General features: G+C 34.4%; 3 protein-coding genes across 3 annotated transcripts; all 3 read right to left on the reverse strand.

The window, feature by feature from the left end:
* Window positions 1-2242: 2242 nt before the first annotated feature.
* On the reverse strand, window positions 2243-3965 carry LOC141695179 (uncharacterized). The gene is made up of 2 exons (XM_074499442.1): window positions 3120-3965; window positions 2243-2762 (listed from the first exon to the last, which is right to left on the reverse strand). The coding sequence occupies exons 1-2, from the start codon at window positions 3831-3833 to the stop codon at window positions 2526-2528; spliced, it is 951 nt and encodes a 316-aa protein (XP_074355543.1). The 5' UTR covers window positions 3834-3965; the 3' UTR covers window positions 2243-2525.
* Window positions 3966-9953: 5988 nt separating this feature from the next.
* LOC141695386 (uncharacterized) lies at window positions 9954-11294 on the reverse strand. Its single transcript, XM_074499634.1, has one exon. It carries the CDS (start codon window positions 11292-11294, stop codon window positions 9954-9956), a length of 1341 nt encoding a protein of 446 aa, XP_074355735.1.
* Window positions 11295-15608: 4314 nt separating this feature from the next.
* LOC141698635 (protein trichome birefringence-like 39) lies at window positions 15609-19276 on the reverse strand. The gene is made up of 5 exons (XM_074503408.1): window positions 18824-19276; window positions 18491-18662; window positions 16682-16857; window positions 16193-16351; window positions 15609-16103 (listed from the first exon to the last, which is right to left on the reverse strand). The coding sequence occupies exons 1-5, from the start codon at window positions 19117-19119 to the stop codon at window positions 15812-15814; spliced, it is 1095 nt and encodes a 364-aa protein (XP_074359509.1). The 5' UTR covers window positions 19120-19276; the 3' UTR covers window positions 15609-15811.
* Window positions 19277-19562: the final 286 nt, after the last annotated feature.

A 19562-nucleotide genomic window follows, 5' to 3' on the forward strand; every position in this document is an offset into this window, starting at 1 on the left:
ATGGAATTCTTGAACCTTTTTCTTGAAATAAAAATGTTCAACTCGATTATTGATATATTTGTTTGATTAGCACAATGCGGAATATAAACATAAATGAATCAAAACACAAGTAATTAAAAACAAGAGTCTTTAAAAACTTTCTGGTGGATTTAAACAATTCCACCAGAGATATATATAATATATCGAGAGGACTCTGTGTGCAGAAATGCTCACAGCTGCTTACAAAATAGAACTACTGAGAATATAGGAAATGCTAAAGATTATGCTTACAAAGATTTCTCTATTTTTGAGTTTCTCTCAGTTATCTCAGTTATTTCTATTTGCTACTCTCTTGGTTTATATAATACCAAGATTACAAAGTCAAAAAGACTGAACAAATATAAAATCTAACAGTCTTAATCTTTGCTGCTTTTCGTCCTCTATTACCCAGTTAATGGGCTTCCACAATGTGTTTGTATCCAACTCGACGGCTGTGTGTCAGCTTTCACTGTTCAACTGATGTTTTAGTTCTTGATATGATCATCCGTCGACTTTCAGATCATCCGTCGATGACTTAATTGATCATCCGTCGACTGCTATATTAAACATCCGTTGATAGTCATTTGATCATCCGTCGAAGGCTTTGTTAATCATCCGTCGGTAGCTATTTTGGCACTTGACTTCATTTCACTTATACAGAATTACAAGACATTACTTATGTACAAATAATCAACTTATTCTGCATATCTAGTTAAAGTCAACATGACTTATATGCTACTACAGATTCTATACAAAGGTGCATACATCACTGTGTTACAAACTTATTATTACATAAGCTACTCACTCGATGGATAATAAGTTAATCATCCGTCGGGACTATAATGAGTTATCCGTCGGGACTATAATTCTTATCCGTCGAGTGCTACATTATTTCACTAAGTAAAATCTACTTAGATGTTTTGTTTAAGTGATCATCAAATACACAACATATTCACAACAAACACTTATTCTACGAAAACATAACTCCTAGCTAATAGTCTCCCACCCGCGCACACCAAATTAGAAATTAAAAAATTAGCCGATTAAGCAAACACGTTACACTACAAACCCTAAGCAACACAATTAGAATTTAAAATTTTAGTCGAGCAAATAAACACAGTACACTGCAAAACAGTTCGATATTATATAAGAGAGACCAAAGTTACCAAAATACGAACTGCCAAGCCAGCAAACATGGTACAGTGCAAAACAAACACTGAGTGGTACTAAATAAGAGTCACACATTATATAATAGATGCCAAAGTTACGAAAACACGAACTAAAAAATTATAAAAATTGAGAGTTTTGTCCATTTATTCTTTAATCGGATAATATATATATATATGTATTTATTTTTAAACTATTTGAATGACTTAGTTATCTAAAAAATATTATCGTCGGTTTATGGAACTCTGCAGTTTAAAAAAATATTCGCTTACAATCCGGGCGCTGCATGATATTTTTATGAATTAATTGCTTTTAATTTTATTTTGGCTCGATTCAGTATTATCTTAGTCTAGCCCGGATAAATATTATATACTATTTTGTTCTAATTCAATGTCAAAATAAGGGTATACCAAATTATATCGAACCAACCAAGATAGGGGTATACCAAATTATAGCTCATTCCGATTATTATAATATATAGTACAGATAGATTTGTAATAATCCTCACTTTAAAAGCTTACAAATTATAAAAACTAAGACCAAAAAAATATAAAAAGCTCTTTCTTTAAAAAATAAAATTAAAGATAAAACAAAACAGTATACAAATTCAAAAAATTCACAATAAACAATATTTAATATAAAACAATATCTATTTTTAACGTAGCCCGTGTATGGCAGGTTATAGGTTAGTATTTATTATAAAGCTTTAAGTTGTTAACACCGAAAGTTTATGAAAGTTTTTACTTCCATATTGTCGTAGGTTTTTTTAATACAAGGTTGATGCTGAGTATTGATTTTGTTGTAGCTTTAAACAAAAGTACGGCGGTTATGATGGATTCACTTTGTTGTACGCTCGCCGACATTTCAAGCTGTGGATCGCTTGTTTTCATTTCGAATAAATGATTTAAGAACGCGATAATCTGCGTGAAACTACGAGTCCTGTAGTAATGGGATTTGGTTAATTTATTGTTTTTGTGGCGTCCCTTGAGAAATACCAAACGACTGGAGTTTAGTCCCAACTCCATTGCTTATATGTAAGCTTGTACGTAAACAAGGAGTAACAAACTAACTCAATAAGAGAGTCTATATTCCCGAGAAATAACAACACTAAAACCAGCAGGTACCAAATACATATTACACGCATTGTACAAAACAAACCGAAACAAGTACTGTACACCAAAGGGTTTAATATGACTCCAAACTCAACATCCAGTTTGCTAATAAACTCGTTCATACACAAACATAACATTCCCCCTTCCACCACCATTACACTAGCATATTCCCAGCAAAAACCAATTTGTACAACTTTATTATATAATAATCATATGCCAAGCATGCATCTACTTGTTAATATCAGCCGACTCTTTGGCTGTAGATTGAGTCTGTCCTTTGCCAACTAGAAGTTCCTTGGTTGTCTGCCCAATTTCAACTACAGTTTCGCCAATGGCATGTAGTACTCCTTCTCCTTGAGCCTCAGTGGCACCTCCTTGGTGTCCCTCCTCAACTGGTTTTGAGATTGTTTCTTTTGCAGCTTCAGATGTTTGCCGTTCTGCTCTATCATCACTCCACTGCTCCTCCTGGACACAACAATAACTTGTTACAATACTTTCATTACATACACAACTGCAGCCTGCAGCAGTTGTAATCTCAAATATTCTTTCCATTTTTTAAGTAACTTCTTTTTTTTGGTTAATCTAGTCCATGGCTCTCTTGTAGACCACGTCAAATCCTTCAATTTACCAAGTTCTGAGTTCAATAAAAGGGAATTTTAGAAAAACATTTTTTTATAGACAAGCCTTACAATTGAAGTCGTGTTCATGCCTTATTTATATAGAATTCATGTCAATCGTATGTGGCAGACATTGGCACACTTCTCCAATCTGCTTATCCAATTGACTGATAATCCAAAAAACAAAAAGTTTGAGGAAATTTACCCTAGATTGCTTGGCCAGCATCTCTCTCTCAGCCTCAGCCCTCTTCCTAGCAGCATATTCCTTTGCACTTTCCTGAGTAGCTACAACAGTATCCTTCGCAGCAGCCAACTTCTGAGCAGCATAATCCTTGGCACTCACTCCTACACTCCCCACTTTATCCTTAGCAGCGACAGCCGTCTCCCCCACATACCCGGCAGCACCAGCAGTAACATTCGCCACAGCTTTCGTCGCATCCGCAAGTTTCTCTGCAGTGTATTCCCCCGCTCCCCATCCAGCCACAACAGCCTTGTCCTTGACAGTTGTAGCAACACTCCCCACATATCCCGCCGTACCTTTCCCAGTCTCTGCCACCGTATCCTTTGCTCCAACCGTCTTCTCGGCAAGGCTATCTTTCGCTTCAGCACCTTTCTCTGTAGCATACTGAGATGTCTTTTCAGCTCCTTGCTTCAAAGCATCTTTAGCCTTGTTGTACCTCTCCTCTGCAGCCCTTAAAGCATCAATAGAAGTCTGTTGCGCCGCTTGTCTGTAGCGTGCAGTATCAGCAGCATCTGCTTCCTCCCCTTGCATGTCAAATTTACCAACATTTTGTGCTGTTTCTGTCTCGGGTTGTTCATCCGGTGACACGGTGAGAGATTCAAATTGGCTGCTCATATCAGGAACTCTTTCCTTGTCACTACTAGTCTTTTCTCTTGTTGCTCGATCATGTGTAGCCATAGCTAACTTATCCAACTAACAAACACAAGTGCAAATACAGATTATATTTGTTAATGTAAATTTTTTCTCCTTGTGTGATGGTCTGATGGATCGAACTTGAAGGTAGGCTTATAAGAACATAGGACTGAAAGGCAGTTTTAGATAGAGAGAAGAGAGAGTGCAGTGGGTAGACAAGTGATGTTTGCTCTGGTGCTACGTGCCATAATTTCAAGGCCTTTGGTAGTGACTCATCAGGTAACTTGCGCGGATTTCAACTACGTGTCATTGTGCCATGCCATGTGTAAGTGCAACGTGTAACAATTACAACATATCTGGTCAACTTCATATCGGTAGAGCTTGGATTTTTCAGATAAGAGTAATGCTGACTTCCCAAAATTTTGAACGAATTTGTCCAAAATACGTAGGTTGGATTATATGTTGAATCTATAATTTGAGATCCTACACGACCCCGTTATTATTTTATAAAAGTTATTATCCATCAATTTTTACCATATATGTGATATTGGGGATTGACCAAAACTATTTAACAATTAATTATATAATTACTGTTAATAACATGAAACTACATATGTTTTATTATAATTTTAAATTTTGGTAATATGCATAGACCAGCCAAAATATAATTCTGGTAGTGTAAATTGATGAATAAATATTTTGTAATAAAAAGTAATATATAATAGTATAATAAAATATGTCTTGAATAAAATTTTAAAGTTTCGAATAGATATACTTTAATAACCTTTGTTAATAAGCGAAACCTCCTTTCAAGTGATATTTGGTTTCACTTATTTTTTGGTACCACCATCTTGATCACAGTAAAGAATCGCTATCCTTTGCCTAGTGCCGAGGATAGATGTCTGATTCCCATTTGACTAGTTAAGGGAGCCCGTTACTTCACCAAGATAGACTTAAAGTCGGGATACCACCAAGTGCAAGTGGTGGAAGGCGTTGGAAGACCGCGTTCACTTTTCATGATTCATGTTATAACTCTAACTTTAATTGTATTATTATTTTTTTTTTGATTCCTATATGACTTATAATTCTATATATATATATATATAGTATTTTTACCCGTTTTTCTTTATTAATAAATTTTTTTAAGTGATACTTTGTTTTCACTTATTTTTTGTTCTATCACCTTTTATTTTTTTGTTTTTATGATTCATGATGTAACTCTAGGTGTAATATTTTTATTCTTTTTGATTCTTATATGACTTATAATTCTATATGTATTATTTTTACCCGTTTTTCTTTACTAATAAACGAAACATATTCATTTATTTTTTAGTTCGACCACCTTTTGGTTTCACATTTTATAACTCCAAATATATTATTTTTATCCCTTTTTATTCCTATATGACTTATAATTGTATATGTAGTATTTTTACTCATTTTTAATTTTTTATAAGCCATAATTTTTTATTATTTTTATAGGTTTGAATCATATTTTTAATTATATTTTAAAATAAAGAAGTTCATAAATTGGTTCAACTAAATAGGTTCCGAGAAATATAAGCCACGACCAAGTAAATAGGCCATGTGTTTAAATTGAAATTTTTTAATTTAGAATTTTTTAATTTGTTGGTAGAATTCCATTTTAATAAAATGGTATGAATATTATAAAAAATTGTATTTTGGTTTCACCACTAAAAAATAATAAAATTGTTCAAACCGTAATATGATTACAATTCTATTTTCGTAGAACTCCAAATTATTTCTTGATAGGGTACTTGATTTTATCTTAGTACGGTTACGCTGTATTTTGGTTTCACCCCTATAGTTCTCTTTCATGTAGAGTTCTATGTTGTTTTTTAACAAAATATAGATTGGAATCATATAAAATTACGATATTTATATTTTTCGTAGAATTCTTTTTTAATTTTGATTAAAATAATAAAATGGAATCCTTTAAACAGTGTAATTATTAATTAATAAGGAAAATATTTTTAAGGGGTACTTTGGTCTCACCTCTTTTCGGTTTTACGAACTTTTGGTCTCACCTCTTTTCGGTTCATACCTACATAATGCTATTTTAGAACCAATTACAAATTTATACATGCATAATGAATATTTTATCAGAAAAAATTATGCAATTACAAACTATATAAAAACACAAATTCAGCTAACAATAAGAAATTTAATATGCAATTACTTAGTGTTGTTGATTTAATTTTTTGTTAAATTATCCATCAATCGTGTCGGGACTAAAGTTTTGATGTAAAATATTAGTTATGTCTTTTTGAACAATGGATACATAATAACGTTGAGTTTGTTGTTATAATAAGATTTGAATTAATGAAAACTACATATAATTTAAAAATAAAAATTGCAATAATCGTACAATTTTATTTATTATATATTTTAGTAAAAAAATTAAAATAAAATTTTATAATCATTATTAAATATTGATATTTTGATCTCGGTCCGTGCTTTGCACGGGTTATCTACTAGTTTTATTAATAAGCGATATCATATATAATTTAGTAACAAAAGTACCAAATACCAAAATACCAAATTTTGTTACTCACCTGATATAAGATATAAGTTGACTTCTCTATAAATAAAAATCGACTTCTATTATTTTGTTAAATTTATTTTCTTTGAATTTTGTTTTTGAAAAGCAATATATTATAAGAGGGACAAACCCCACCCAACCACCATTACATAAAAGCCCAATCGAAAAATGGGCTTCGTAATCCAAGTCTTAATCATCAACCAACTACTAATAATAATACTCAAAACAAAATACTTAACTTAGCCATACTAATATTAAAACTAAAAAACTGAATGGAGGTCCAAACAGTCTACTGCAACTCTTCATCTTCCAAGATTAAAATTTCATGGCAGCTTCCTCCTCCGGAACATCCTGAGCTTCCCCAACTCCACCACTGGCAACTGCAGCACCAGCAACTGCAGCCGGAAGACCAATAACAACTTCCAAGTTATTAAACTCCTCACCCTCTTCACCACCAAGAACAGCTTCACCATTTACTATTCCATTAGCATGCATGCCCAGGACCTGACCTGATTTGGAGCACCATCAAAATCATTGTTATCTTGATCAGGATCATCCACCTTCTCTTGCAGCAAAGCAGGCTCAATTTCCTCTGCTTAACAGTTCTGAATCGCTGATCAACACTACCCAGCCCCATATCCAAGTACCATAATTCCTCAATCCTATCAAAGTCTTCCTCGATTATCACCATTTGCTTCCAATGGTAAGCTCCATACTCAGCAAGATAAGAAGTTAGAGCATTAGCCTCCACCTTTGTTCTCAAGTAAAATAATGCAAAATTAGAATTATAGTGGTAAATTTCATAACTGATTCGGTTCCTTTTAACTACATAACTATTTTTTACAAGTACTAATTTAATATCTGATATCAATATATTGATTTCAATTGGTGTTTCGCACAAATTATGAATTCTATTATTTACAAATACTAATTTGATATTTTTAATTTTGGACGCGTATTTCGCACGGGTTATCAACTATATATATACTAATAAGCGAAACTATATTTTTTAAAATACAGGAAGTCCCAAATCTGGGTACTTGTAAAATTATACAAACAATTTTTAAAATTTAATGTAATTAAATCTCAACTTAACACAAATTAATTTATACTCTCTATAAACTTTGTTTTCACTTCATTTTTTATATACATTCAAGCCTCAATTTATTTTTAAATAATTGTATTAGTAAAAGTTAACATCTTAAATTTATATAAGCAATAACTAAGTGTATAACTGAAATTATAAGGTGAAATGTGAAAATTACACATAACTTCGATTTTTTAACTATATATTTTAATAGCATTTATTTATAGGATTTCGATCTATATTTTACACGGATTATGAGATTTAATTTTATGCAAATAATAAATTTATAATATTATTTTTAATTTCGAGCTCGTGCTTAGGTTTGGATTAAAAAGCAAAAAATTGGATTTTTTTATCGTATTTAACCCGCAACAGCTATCCTTCGGGTGTGCACAGGGTAAACCCTACGGGTTCACATAATAGTCTGCAAACCACGTGAACCAAGGTAAACTTAAAATTGGATTTATCATAGCTCACATAATAATATATAATAACTTGGGACGTGGGTACTTGGTAGTCATAGTTATCCAACCCGTTATAACCGACCCAACTTAACCCTAAATTTGGCCGACCAAACCGAATCATCCAAAACCGTTAGTTAATTCGGTTGATTTTTTGATTGTGCCGTTTATAATGGGTTGGGAATATTTAAAATCTTAACCCAAACTAACCTGGTTATATATATGTGTATATATATATACACACTAATTTATGTGATTATAGTCCAAATTATTACATAGTCCAATAATTCATGCATTGAATCACTTGGTCATTACCGCCCTTTTAAAATGTAGATTTGGTTAGCCAAATATTCGTTGTATAACATATATATAGTATATGATATTAACCGTAAAAGTTACAAGGTAGATCATTTGATTACCTTACTGCCTACATGACAAACAATTTCAACTACACTTCTTTTTCTTTAAATAAAAGTATTTATTTAAAGTCATATATTATTCGGACATAAGTTATAAGATATCATTGTAGAGATTTTTTGCGCATTTTTGTAGAAATAACTTATTTATTTATATTCTTGTCATGTTACTTGACACTATAAGATAACGAATAGAAACCCAAAACTTTTAGCTAATTATAACTTATGTTAGAGTGTTCCGTGCTTGTGCTGCTATTGAGTTTGGATTTTGGAATTGGACTGTTGGAGACATTAATGGACTCCATTAATTGTAGATTTTTTTTCTATATAGTTCAACTAATTTTAATTATCTTATATGCGCCGGTGAATTTATTTTCTAAATATATTTATTCTAAAAGTTATGCATCATAAACTTCTAATAATATAATTGTGACAAAATTTTTTTTTTACAACCCGATCAACCCAACCCTAAACAACTCAATCCGTAAAACAATTAGTAGGGTTTAATTTTTTATTTTTTCAAGATTAATGGGTTGAAATTTTTATAACCCGTCATAAATGAATTGGATCGTTAAAAGGGTAAAACCAACTCAGCCATCCACGTGCAGCCCTAGTACTTACGTGTCAGTTTATGAACGAGTAAAGTTTTTGGGAGCAGTGGTTGTCCAGCAGTCTTGTAATCTTGTTCCCTCGTCCCGCTGATAGAAAATATAACACAAACGGTCTGACCAATAGAATGGCCTAGATTCATTCAACACTCATTCACCGGCTCCGTCCCTTTTATGGTACAGAGAAAGAAAAAGTTCATGTTTTTGGTATATATGTTCAAAAAATTCCAAAAGTGGTATAGAACGTCTGTACTTTCGTGGAAACTCACCTGACACCCAGAGCAAGTGGTGTTCTGGGGGATTATATTATTTTTTTTTCCTGCGAGGAATAAGCACATGGCATTGTTTTGTTTTGAACGGATTAAATAAGATGAAGGGCTATTTTTGGACTATCATATTAAAAAAATGAAAAATCTTTTCAGTAATTTTTTTTGTGGGCTTGTAACATAAACCTATTTTATGTGTGTAATTTTTAATTTAAATAAAAAACCGTATAAATAAGACTTTTCTAGCTCCAAAAAGGGTGTCGTGCAATGTGAGTTCCAAATATTTAGGTGAGAGCATGTTTTGGCACAGGCGTATGTAAATAATCGTAGATTTTTTGGGTTCCAAATTTTTTTGTTGTGTTGTAATGTAAATTAATATTTTGGGAAAAATTTATTTTTGAATTAAAAATTTATATGACCAAAACTTTTGTAGCTTTGAAAATGGTGTATTTAGCGGCGAGTGCGTAATTTGTTTAGGTCCATTTTTCTATTATTTGGTAGGTATGTAAAATTTTTTTGAGTCTGTATGATTAAATAATAAATTTTATTTATTGGAGAGAGGGTGTCATAGCGTTAAATGTAAAAACGTTAACTGTTTTATAAAATGAATGTGCAATGAGCATTGGAAATCAAAATATTATGATAGAACAAGTAAATAATGAAATGGAAAATAAGGAAACGAAACCATATTACAAGTAGACTGCTTGTAATAGCAGTAGTACATATGTTTGACAATAAGATCGCGTGTTTCACTGTGGGCGCCCTGGTCATTTCTTACTATGCTTGGTGTGACCTTCTTGGTTACATAAACTACATTTCTTTCCAGACCGCAGACCATTAATCTCCGTTCGGATCCGCACCGATTGTCCCTTATCCCCGCGTTTTTTCTTGAGTTTTTTCAAGGACTCTTCAGGCACTAACTTTCCATACCCCTGCCAAGGTACGGGTAAGTCGTAGTTCCAGTATTCAGTTGGTTCCAACGGATAAATTATTGGCCTGTACAAGTCCTGCACTGTTTGATTCTTATGGAAATGTTCGATAAAATGCTCCCAACTCAATCCATGTGTTATACAACCTGCCATTGCATGGGAGCACAACATGTGATGGGTCGACCATTTTCCACAGGTGCACGTACGGTCATTGAGGTTGACAACCTGGGTTTTACCTCCCTTTACCGTCCACTTAGCAGTTGTGTACTGATGTGTTAGTATTTTCATAATCCCGCGAAGACGATGGAAAGTAATAACCGTATGTCCTGTTGTCTTCCTCCGAATTTTTGCTAACATAGCGGCGGAACGTGCACATAATTGTTGCCCCTCTTGTAGAAAGTCATCCACTATGTTTCGATATTTATCTACAATTGTGATCACCTTGTAGAAGAGGTACTCCATCATTGCTGTTACTGGAAGAAAACGAGCCCTCCTTATGTTGCCGTTGAAGCCCTCAAGCATGTTTGTGGTTGTTTGACCGTAGCGAACACCACTATCGTGGTAAAATGTCCACCTCTCCACGGGTTTTGTAGCAAGATATTGTAGGGCGGTGGGGGAAATTTCACCAATCCTTGACATATATGCGTCGTGCTTTGAGACTTGTGTGGTTCTTCCAGCTTTCCATATTAATTTTTTTAGTTCACCACCTGGGTGATGACTGCAAAAGTTACTCCTTACATGGAGGAGACAGAACCTATGGATGCCGAGTGGCTCAGCCAAACTGTTTTGAGGGTCTCGTAGGGCGGAGATAATGCTGGCTGCACGGTCAGAAATGATGCAGACGCCGGTCCGTTGCCGACAGACATGTCTTCGAAGACGCTGCAAAAACCAAGACCAGTTCTCGTACGTCTCCTCATCAACCAAGCCATAACAGAGAGGGAACGGGTGGTTGTTCGAATCAACACTCATAGCAATAAACAACTTGCCCCTATATCTTCCTTTCAAGAATGTCCCATCTATTGAAATCACAGGACGTGCATGTTGCCACCCGTCCATCATTGCCTTTAAAGACCAAAAAATCCGCGTGCAGACAGATGTGCCCCGCTCCTTAGCATGAGGGACAACATCGATCTTAGCAATGGTTCCAAGATTTGTCTTCATAATGGCTGCCAAGAACATGGGTAGAGCTTGGTAAATTGTAGCCCAACTGCCATACACTTCCTCAATTGCTATTTACTTCCCTCTCCACGCTTTCTTGTACCCCACTATGTGGTTGTGCTCGTTGTTGATCAGCGGTATAATGGTTTTAATGGGAATTTCTGGTGTATCTATTACCTGTTTTACATAAAACAGTAAATGTCAAAAAAAAATCGGCTTTAATAAGTGGCGTTTGCTAAAGATTTACTTACAAGTGGTTTTACAAGCTGCACAATCATCCTTGCAGATAACTTCTTGTGATCTTGTAACGGCTGATCGACCATGCATTTGTATTCCTCTCTATTAACATTAATCCGCCAGTACCCGGAATCATGCATAAAAGCAGCCCTCATCCTCCAGTTACACCCCTCAGCCCGGCACTGTACAATGAGCTGTTCTTTGTTACTCCTTGTAGTTTTATATGTACGATCAGTGTTAATATGTGCGCGCATCACTGCTCCCAAGAGCGTAGTTTTGTCACGGTAACACATTCCCTCACCCAGTTCCCCCTTGTCGAGGTCTTCATCAGCATATATATCATTAGGGTTATCTATGATTGGTGGAGTGTATTGTTCTGTGCGAAACCATGGAACCCTTGGAATATGATGTTCTTCTCCAACTACCGGAAATGTATTGGAAATTTCTTCATTTCTCTCTGAATGTCCTTCATCATCTTCGGTGGTAGAAGATTCCTCGTCGTCATCATCGTGAAGGTGAAAATTCTCCTCACTTGATGAATTGGCTACAACTCCATCTCCCAGCAGGGCTAACCGTTGACCTGAACCTCTCCCACCACATCACTTTCATAACTAGCCCCCTTGAAACCCACCACTGTATTGACTGCTTTCCCCTCCATACCCTCTACCATGTTCAGTAGTCCCCCCTCCATACCCTCCACCATATTGACTACTCCACCCTCCATTACCTCCATCATGTTCAATAGTCCCCCCTCCATACCCCTCACTATATTGACTACTCCCCCTCCATACCCTGCACCATATTGACTACTCCCCCTTCCATAGCCTCCATCATATTGTATACTCCCCCTTCCATACCCTCCAACATATTGACTACTACCCCCTTCATACCGTCCACCATGTTCACTAGCCCCCCTACCAGACCCTCCACCATGTTGAGTACTCCTCCCTCCATACCCTACACCTTGATCAAAAAGTACATTTGACCACAGTGGCTATACATCACCACCGTATGTTGTTGTTGTTGGTTGTGACCCGAAATTATGCTGGAATGAGTACAGGTCATCAACAACAATTTCTTCTGTTTCGATGAACAAAGAAACATCTCCTTGAACGTTTAGCAACTTGGCAGGAACATTTAACATGCGTGTAACATCATCATCACTTAAAATATTCATTTGATAAAAACCTTCAACTAGGTTGTACAGACCAAGATATGGACACTTTAAACTCAATTTTAAATTCCACTGATACGAACTAATGTTCATTAAATTATACACGACACTTTGAAGCTCATCGTAAGTGGTACCAAACCTAATAAACATCATTTTTTTTGGATCGATAGAGTAGTTGATATTACTACCATCTCGAATAACTACTCCACCCCAAAAAAATTTGACGTTCACGTGGCCTTCCATCTCCCTGCGTTGAAGACAACATTAACAGTTAGGAAACCAAATTCAAGATTTTAGATGTAAACAAACATATATGGAATGTTGGCATACCTTTTTCAACAGAGGAGTGTTCTACAAGTATGAAGGATATTATTTTCCTAAAGATTTAGGAATTTAGAGTTGCAGTATGTTTTGAATACATGCAATGTATGAGGACACATATAAATAGGAATAGAAGCTGTAGGCTAGAGATAGCTAAATATTTTGATAATTCGGATATGAATGCGTTATTGATAGAATCCAATGGAGATTTCCGATAGGATTTTTGTTAAAGGGAAATCTATTATTTTCGTCCCATTTGGAAGATATGAAAGAGAAGATAAGATTCTTGAAATTTACAACAAAAGCAAATGCTGGAGTTCGTGATTAATAATTATGTCTTACAAATTTACTTGGCATAAGTAATTGTCTTACTCATCGTCAGACAAAAAACAATCAGAAACATAATCAGGACCTATAGCGAAATGATGATACATCATTGTAGTGTGGAGGTCGCCGTCTTCAGCATACTCATTACTTCTTCTTTGTAGGTCTTTACGGTTTAAGCGCATCCTCATTCGATTCTCTTCCTCTCTAGCACGAAATAATACTAATTCCAGCTCATGAGGCGTGTCTCGCTGCATGTGTATGGAGCGTTGTTTTGGTATTCGCACTCCTTCCTGGACACATTGGCCCATACAACTATTGAGACATCCAACACGCCATTCCCATTTCCTCTGCATCGTGATTATTGAACTTCCCGCGTAACGTTCGTTTGGATCCATCGAGTACCTAAAATTGTCATCACAAATCATTTCCTACCAATTGCTCGGTTAATATCACCAGGGGTATAACTCATTATGTTGTTGTTACTATATCGTGGAATTTAAATCACAAGGGGTATAACACACTCTATTTATAACATAAAAGTAGGTGCAAAGATACAGCTCTTTATGCTTCCCAGTAATGCTTCCCAATAATGAGATGTAGTCTTGCATAACTTTATGTCATGTTAAATACTGTTTCACACTATTTTTGCAGGCTATCCACCATACCTTATCTTCTTGCTACAGTAAACGTCACTAATGAATCCCTCATTCACCCGTTAACAAACGAGTCCAATTAAGGTTCCTTTTATTACCAATTCTGAGGATCAGCGTATCTGTGTTTATGATAGTTTCAAAGTGCTGAACCTTCCTTATAAACGAGATACAAATGATCAACGTTCGTTTTTCATGTACATCTTCCTCCCAGATGCAATTGATGGGCTGCCAGCATTGATAGAGTAAGCAGGATCAGAACTGGATTGGCCAAGGTTCGCAGGTTCTGGATTCCGAAATTCAAATTCAAGTATGATATCGAAATGTCAAAAGCTTTAAAGGAACTAGGACTTGTCCTACCCTTTAAAAAAGATGTAGCAGTGACTGAGATAGTAATTACACCTGAGCCTTACTATGTCTCAAAAATATTCTAAAAATCTTTTATTGAAGTTAATGAAGAACGCACTACAGCTGCTGCTCTTTGCTCTTTCTAGCCCAGCCATGACTGGTTTTTCTAGTTGCAATTCTGAGCCTACGTGGGTTGACTTCGTTGCATATCATTCATTCTTGTTTGTTATTAGAGAAAGAGTTAATTGCACTTTGCAACTCCCACCTTTCATTTAAAATCAAAACAGTATACCTAATTTGTAAAATACAGTTTGCAACCCTTAACTTTCAATATCAATTACAATATGCATCCCTTGCATTTATAAAATTGAAATTGAGATGTTAATATTAATAACTAAAATTTTAAATTAATTAAAATATTTATTTTAATGCATTTTTTACATGAAAAAAATTATAGCTATTTTCTATTAGTAATATTCTAAATTAATCATAATGCTTATACTTAAAATATATTTATTAAACAAAATATATATTTATATATATAATCATAAAGTTTGTAAATATATATCTATATTTTGAAATTTTAAAAATTATACTGAGTAATAAAATAATTGACAGTATACCTTCGTTGGGGAATGGCTATGCCTCAATACTGCATACGAAGTTGATTGCAGTGAAGAGAATATGAATGATGCAGAGATCAGGATACTTGTTTGAGTTGCTTTCATCTGACATTGTTCCATCTGTTGTCGTAATTTAATGTCAATTATTTTATTATTCAGTATAATTTTTAAAATTTCAAAATATATATATATTAAGAAACTTTATGATTATATATATAAATATATATTTTGCTTAATAAATATATTTTAAGTATTTAGCATTATGATTAATTTAGAGTATTACTAATAAAAAATAGCTATAATTTTTTTATGTAAAAAATACATTAAAATAAATATTTTAATTAATTTGAAATTTTAGTTATTAATATTAATATCTCAATTTCAATTTTATAAACGCAATGGATGCATATTGTAGTTGATAGTGAAAGTTAAGGATTGCAAACTGTATTTTACAAATAGATATACTGTTTTAATTGGATTGTAAAGTACAATTAATTCTTAGAGAAAACGTCACTGGCGTTCATAGGACACATGCTCAACCCTTCACAAGCAACGACACGTATAATTTAATATCTATTTTGGATACTTTTTTGAACGTTAAACATATATCTTTTGGTGAATAAGAGGGAGTATTAGTAAGAAGAATAAGATTCGATAATCAAAAATAACTAATCAACAATTATTCTTATTTCAAAATCTAAATTAAAGGAAAACATGGAGGCATCCTTTTCTGCCAAAAGAATGTTCATTTCCTTTACAAAATCTATTATCTGCTACTCGAAGACTATTGAGCAACAAAAATGATCTCGGATTCTCCAAACAAATTCTTCTCTCTAAATCACATTACAATGTATATTATCATCCAATGAGAGCAGCATAGAAAATCTGATTCCATGTATCAGGCAATCCTGGAAGACACCAATGACTGCAATCTAACCCACTGTGTCCTCCTCGATAATATGTCGGGTGTGCATCTTTTCGATATTGTGACAATAATGTAATGTCAAGTAAATAAACAGGTTTCTTAATCCTGCTCAATACTTTGTTTAGAACAACTGATGCCATTGGTTTTCCAGCCGGGTACTTGAGACGTGAGTATGGTTGTGTCTCGTGCGAACATGATTTCATCGGTGCACCCCAATCCTTACCCCTGTCAAAACATTGTGTTGCTATTGAGTCGACCTGAATGACATAAATAATACCAGTACAGAAAGGATTGGGATCAAGTTACGAGCTTACTCGAAATGGGTTGGAGAGATTCCTTGGAAGAATACTTTGGTTTTTGATGGATTAACATATGTATTCACCCATCTGCCCCAAGTTGTCAATCCTTTGTAGAATGCAACCAAAGTGTTCATATCTTTGTATGTTTTTCTACCATCTTGCACATAATCCCATCTGTCCATATAAATACCATAATTGTAGAAAATAAATCATATTTTCTAGTTTTCAGATTCAAATCTATTGACTATTAGCACATAGGATGATCCACTTCTTTTCTACAATAGGCTGCTGAATTGTTGGCTGAAATGCATAAATTATCTGCTTCAAGGAGTGGAATTAAGGAAGCAGGATAGGTTGAAAACCTTGCAAATCTCGTAAAACAAATTTAGTAACTTATTTTTAGTTTTACTAGTTGTCTTAAAAATTAAGTGTGTTTTTCGAGGTAATGAAATCTAGCCCCAGATTTTATAAAATATGTGCTGAGATATACGAAAAAGGACTTACGGTTGAGTTCCTCCGGTGTGGAGCCACCAATGCCAAGAATTAAAGACCAAGACGTCCATTCCCACCCATGCCTTGCCAGCTCGAATTGAGTTGAGTTTCAACACCCGACCTACCTTTGTGCTTACGATATCTACAAGATGTGTTGTATGATACAACATTAACCTTATTCCATAATCCTATAATAAGAAGATTTAAGAAACAATTGTCACTTGTAAATGATAGTAATAATCCTACTGTCACTGTGCTAATGCAGCTGTGCACATGTAAGATGCAACAGTAATGTTTGATTTTCCGGGAGTTTCAAACAGCCCGCAATTAGAGGAAATGGTAAATTCAATCTAGCAGATTCCTCACACGGTAGCAAATGGCCCAACCCAACAATCACGGGGATGTGGGTCCAACCCTTATATAGACTACTATTATGTCTTGGGTCGTTTTGCAGTTGCAGATGCATTTGCTTACCGACAAGGTGATTGCTATATTGCGTGATTTCAGATCCTATTTTGAATTGCTCCACAATTTCTAGGATGATTTTGAATTCAATTCTAATGTTTCTAGCATAGTCATCACTTGTTGATTAAATGCGCTAAGTTCTGCGCAAGTGATATCGATATTCTTTTAAGTCCAAAATCGTGTTTCTATCTTCATTTTTTTCTAATTAATATCGGACTCTTGATTTCCTGTGAGGGAAGACAAAAGTTCAACCACAACCCACTGCACCAATGTAATGGGTAAATTATGTATGTTCAGAACCCGAGTTGCCACAACCTAATCGATAAGTCATTAGTTTTGAATTTAAATTAGAAACACTTGAAAATGTTTCGATTCTTGTGAAACTGTGAATAATATAGATATCTCGTATCATTTGATAGAAGTTCGAACTTGATAAACTCTAACTCATCCGAAAATAAATGAAAGAAATTAACCGTTGCAAGTATATACAATATCCGTAACTTAATTTTCTACGAAATAAATTTGTTTATTCTATTGACCCTCGCAACTTAGATTTGTGGTCTCATTTAAATTACTTGATTTGAAGTTTTCTCGGTCCATATTCGAATATTTATCAAACAAAATTTTGAATACCTTGGACACAGGACCGTGTAACACGAAGTAAACAATAATCTTTCGAAATATAGGCACTCCAGACCCCAGTGACCGTGTACACATGTTCAAGTGCTGCAACTAAAATATGAGCCATAAATTGGGACTCGATCTACTTCAACTACCATAGCTAGGTTGTTACCCAAAAATGACAGAAGTCATTATAAGGTGTTTTATCTTCTTTGTCCTTTTCAGACCATAAAATTCAAAGTTGGGCCTTATTTTTCCATTATTGAATGCTCTCCAAAGCAAATTATCATAATTGTGCCCTCATTTTCTTGCTTAATTTGCGATCCTGCTGTGGAACAACTCATCTAGTGCTCAACACCTCATTCAAACTTTCTGGTTCTTGAGAAGCAGAGCAAAACAGGGTAAAAACAAAGAAAGTGCCAAAAATGTGCTTGGCTAAAGCTTCATATTCCAAGTCCTAACACATGTACAGTTATACTTTATCAAACATTTATCCCTACCACAGTCTTATACTTATCCACACATTGGTAAAAATTAGACCAATAGTTTGTACTTTTATCTTTTAACATGCTAAAAACTTTATCTTTAAACAAAAGTTGGAAGAAAAAAGATAAACATAGCATGCGCGGAGTGTATAATAAGTAAATAATGCATATGTTAAAGTAACATCAAAAGTAGTTGCAGTGAATGAATTACTAGTGTTGTTACTGATGATCTAAAAATTAATTGACTAACCTCAAATACAAGTTCAGAGAGTATGGCAGTGGTGAAAATTGTATACTTGGTTCTTGGTGCAGATGTGTAAATCATACAACCTAAAGACTGCCACATATTGAAACTCAGTGAGTCTCCTACAAACATGATCTTCTTTCCCCTCATTCTCTCCAAGAAGACCAGCCCATTAAACCTGCAATAAACTCGTTAGTTCCACATTTAGGCTTTAGCTACAAAAGCAAAATGCTCGTTAAAATTTCGCTACAAACGACAAGTCCATGGTAGACTAGTGATATGGTAGTAATCGGACCAGCGATGTGTAAGTTGTTTGTAGGCAATGTGGGTGTGTTTTACCTTGGGATATTACAGGAGAAGGGCTGCCAACGATATTTGAGGTAGGATTTATCAGGTCTGCCAAACTTCTGGCAATCAAATTGTTGATTCACCAAGGGACAGTTTGAAGATTGGTAGGGAGGATAAGTAGGATCATATACCCATCTGCCCCTGAAAAAATTGCACCTACTAGCTACCTTCTTGCTGGTGGTAACAATGCTGTGATTATTATTATTATGTACTTGAGCATTTGCTGTTTGCTGCCAGAATAACAATGCATATACTGACACAACCAGGGTTTTCAACACAGAACCCATGCTTTGATTTCTATCCTCAATCTCCCAATGTATCTATATATTAGGTGTGGGAAATTGTTGTCATTGTATTATTTGTTCTGTTGAGAGCTCACCCTATTAATAAATAGGGTGTTATTAATAAATTGTCATTGTATTATTAATGTGTGGAGATCTTGGATAATTTTAAGTGGCTGTTACAAAAGAACGTGGGGTTGAATTAATTTATTCCGGTTAAAGTTTGAAATACTTCAAAAAATATTGTTCTAGTGAAATTTCAATAGTTAAGAACAAAAATTGGAAGAGTTTGCCGAGGTATTACATTGTGATTCATACTTCTTATCTCCTAGCTTTTTATAGACTAGTTGATAATTTATTTAAATAATTTTTAAAAATTATAATAATAAAAGTCTCATGTCAAAATTTATAATTTTTACTTAGAAAATCCTACCCAAACTGTTGAGTAC

Source organism: Apium graveolens, chromosome 11, assembly GCF_009905375.1.
Source record: "Apium graveolens cultivar Ventura chromosome 11, ASM990537v1, whole genome shotgun sequence".
In the NCBI taxonomy this organism is placed as follows: domain Eukaryota; kingdom Viridiplantae; phylum Streptophyta; class Magnoliopsida; order Apiales; family Apiaceae; genus Apium; species Apium graveolens.